Genomic DNA, 3,832 nt, shown 5'->3' on the forward strand with positions numbered 1-3,832 from the left:
CTTCTGGCCTCTGTAGTGCACAGACATACAGGCAGACAAAACAGCCATACACACAAAATACTAAAAATAATTTTAAAAGTATCAGATTTTAAAAATACAGTCCAGGGGCACAGGCAGGCAAATCTCTGTGAGTTCCAGACCAGCCAGGACTACATACTTGAGACCTATCTCATTAAAAAATAAAAAAGTCAGCAACACACTTGATTCAGCAAAGCAGTGAAACACCCCACGAAAGCAGTAATTCAGCCCTAGGAAAGCAATGTAACACGGCACATACACTGCAGAGGTTCTCGAAACACCATGTGATGCATTTTATTTGGGACTTTATTTTTTTTCTAATGATAAGGAATTATGATTTAGAAGCATTAAAATTGCAGCTCTTAATCTACAATGCAAATAACAAATTCCACGAAATTTGAGGTCCATAGTCCTTTGCCACTAACACAATATTAGTGCTTCTCCTGTCATGGCTGGCTAAATGGTGTAGTGATTCCGACTTTGGACATGAAGTTTCAGTGTGAACTTTAGTAAAAGAGCCCTAAAAATACCTGAGACATGTGTATTAGAAAATAAGACCCCCTCCCCATGGGCTTTTCTTTAAAGTCTATTTCTGTTGTTGGGTGAGAGGCAGTGGCTGCTGGGGATGGAGCCCAGGCCTCATACATGCAAGGCAGATGCTCTAGTTAGAAACTACAGCCCCCAGCCTGGAAGCCTGTCTTTTGAGAAAAAACAAAGAAAACTTTTGACAGTTCTCACTAGTGTTTCCCTGTTTGAATGAATACCATTTTACCTGTGAGGTCTCTGAAGTTTTGATCTCTTTGAGTTTCTCCAACTTCTCCTGCTTAGTCTCAGAACACAATGAATTAAAATTTGTATATATCAAATAGTCATTGTCCATTAGGTGAACTCACTAGTGGCCTGCCAGTGACCCCAAGGTTCTGAGAAGTACTAATATCTTAAGTGGTTAGGAAAATGTAGCAGTACAAGGAAGAGACTTCAAAAGTCTTCCTCAGCATTTAAAGTGCGTGATTTTTTTAGGTTCTTCAATTTTTCAATGACAGAAGCTATTGAAATTTCTCCATGAATTTTGTTGTCTCTTGTTCGAACATTTACTGCGTTATTTATCTTTTCTTTTTCACCAACCACTGTAGAAAAGAAAGTAAAATAAACATTTTTAAAATTAATGATTCACCGACAGTTAACAGTCATTTGATACATGCCCAAGTTTCCCCTCAATGTTACTGACTAAATTTCAGTCTAGTGAACATTAGGGCCTCCCTCAATAGTTAAGTGTCCTGAGGGGAGGGATGGTGTCTAAGCTCTTCTCCTGTCTACCTGAGGACACAAATGGGAAGGGAGCTTTTACCGACATCTGATTCTTCCTACCCTATTTGAGGACGCCAAGGAAACATCAAGTGGTTGGATCCAGGCAAGCCAACCAGAATTTTCTAGAATGTGGGGGAAAGCCTGCTCTCTCTAGTAACCCATACAGTGAGCAGATGCAAGAATATGCATTCAAGTTTCTTGCCACATAGAAAGAAGAAACTGTTAAGTGGAATAAAGTATAAAGGATCAGAGCAAAACGGGAAACAGAAATGGAGAGACACGGTCCTAGTGAGGGCTGAGTTCCTGGTTACTCTTTCAATAGCGTAGTTATTAATTCTACCTTTCTGGTCATTAGTCACTCTGGTACCTTTCCAATCTGATAATATGAGATTTATAATACAACAAAGATTCTTTCTACAAGGCAAACTTTGCCAGTGAACAACTGTTGGCAGAACAACTCTGGGGACTTTTTTTTTTTTCTTTCCGCTACACAACCTTTTAGCTTTCAGGTCATATCCATACTATGCCTCCAGGCATAGCACTTTCAGTTTCTCTTGATATCATTGCTAATTTTCATTTATTTCTCTTTTTAAAGCCGTATTTTGGATTATACCCAATTATATATCTCTTGGAATGCTATTTATTCATCTTTTCTTTTGTTCATTTAAAATTTGGAGTCTTTTCTACACATAACTTAATTCAATCTTTCTAATAAACCAGAAAACCAAGAGGAGCATCTGAGCTTCGTGCTGGGGTCGGGTAGAAGCAGTGCAATTCCACTGAAGAAAAAAAATAATCTGGGTGTCTACCTCCATTTGGGCTTAAACTTTAACTGTCACTAGCAACGCCACATCCGGGACCCCACGTGGAGCGAGTGACACTGCACCATGGGTGTGGAGCCAGTGACGCTGCACCATGGGCTCAGCGTGGCGCTGCAGGATACTTCCATGTGCACTACCATAAACAGTCAACTTGTGATAAGTAGTTACACCATTTCCCTCCTTTTTATTTTCCTTACGTAAAACCCCAAGCAGAGTATCTGAAAAAGTGGATGAGCTTAAAGTACCCAAAATAAAATTATACTGAGCCAGCTGTGCATTCCGTATCTTCTTGTTTAGTGTACAGCTGTCATCTAAGTCCACGTCAGCCATAAAGCCTTCTTCAAAACATTCCTTGGACACCTAGAAGAAAGAGGGATATTTCTGTCATTACATCATAGCCAGACGCCACAGCAGCCCCGTTTCCCATCTCCTAATACCCTGCACAGTGACTGCCACTTTGTTCAGACTTTGTGACTCAGAAAGGCTTGGAAGGGAGGGCGTGTTACTACTGAATCTAGGTTGTCAAAGTCTGCCGCTTCACTCTCAGACCCCTTGCTCTGGAGGGCATTCCAACAGCCTGAGATCACACAGGCTCATGGTGCTTGTGTCCTTAGCTGCTGCCTCACAAGATGCCATGCTAGAAACAACCAGCTAGGGGCTTGGCAGTAAGTATTGCCCTTGCAGAGGATGTGGGCTTGGTTCCCAGCACATACATCATGGCTCAGCCCCCACCCCCCGCTAATTCCAGGAGCCTCTGCTAAACTCTTCAGGCACCAGACACAAATATGATGCACATACAGACAGGCAGGAAAACATTCATACATAGAAAATAAATGAGCTGGGTGTGATGGTGTATGACTTTAATCCCAGCACTCAGGAGGCAGAGGCAAGAGGATCTCTGTGAGCTTGAGGCCAGCCTGTCTATGTTTCAGGACAGAAAGGCTACATAGAGAGATCCTGTCTTAAAAAAAAAAAGTCCAAATAACCATTTTTTAAAAATTTAAAAAATAGAACCAACAAGCTAAGCTGCTCCCAGACCTCTACCCAAAAGTAAGAGGATAAATATCCGTTGTTATGAGCTGCAAATAATTCGCTTTCTCTCCCCAGTACAGACATGTGGGAAAGAGTAAGTGTGAGGGCTCAAAAGCATGAGCACCAGATCTGATGCAGCTCCACAGATGTAATCCACACACTGCCCCCAACAACTGAAAGCTCAGGCTGTTAGACACGTGCTGGGTAGGCGTTATCTTCAATCACCTACCTACACAGAGTGCATGACAGGTTATTATATACTTTAAAGGTCCGTCATCCTACCTGAAGTGCGTAATCTTCACAAGTTGGACCTACAGGGATGACCATTACCTGGCGAGGAGACAACCAGAGAGGCCTGAAAAATAAGTAAAATATGTATGTTTAAAGGTATTTAAAAGTGATCACTTATGTGGTTAAAAGTAATCAACACTTTCTCAAGGTGAGCTTCATAAGACAGTGGTATTGGTAAAATGGCAAAGAAGCAAAGAAAACTTTAAGGTGGGAGGCATCAGAGTAGACAGAAAAGGAATTTTGAGAGGAAAAGAAGGAGGACACATTCTTGCACTCCCGGGCCTTTATCCTAGGAGCCTTGTGCCTACATAACACTTCCACACTGAGAGCCTGTGTAGCCTTGTGACTCCACAGCTCCTCAC

The 3,832-nt window shown here is 41.8% G+C and overlaps 1 protein-coding gene across 1 annotated transcript in view; it reads right to left on the reverse strand.

Annotated features, from left to right (window-relative positions):
* Positions 1-287: 287 nt before the first annotated feature.
* Positions 288-3,832, reverse strand: part of Tarsl2 (threonyl-tRNA synthetase like 2) — a 45,171-nt gene continuing 41,626 nt past the window's right edge. The window contains exons 17-19 of the mRNA XM_005357796.3: positions 3,462-3,534; positions 2,393-2,507; positions 288-1,145 (exon numbers count right to left, since the gene is read on the reverse strand). Of these exons, the coding sequence (XP_005357853.1) occupies positions 997-1,145; positions 2,393-2,507; positions 3,462-3,534 (337 nt within the window). The 3' untranslated portion in view covers positions 288-996. The remainder of the gene's footprint in view (positions 1,146-2,392; positions 2,508-3,461; positions 3,535-3,832) is intronic.

The sequence above is a fragment of the Microtus ochrogaster genome, chromosome 22 (assembly GCF_000317375.1).
Source record: "Microtus ochrogaster isolate Prairie Vole_2 chromosome 22, MicOch1.0, whole genome shotgun sequence".
Taxonomy (NCBI): Eukaryota; Metazoa; Chordata; class Mammalia; order Rodentia; family Cricetidae; genus Microtus; species Microtus ochrogaster.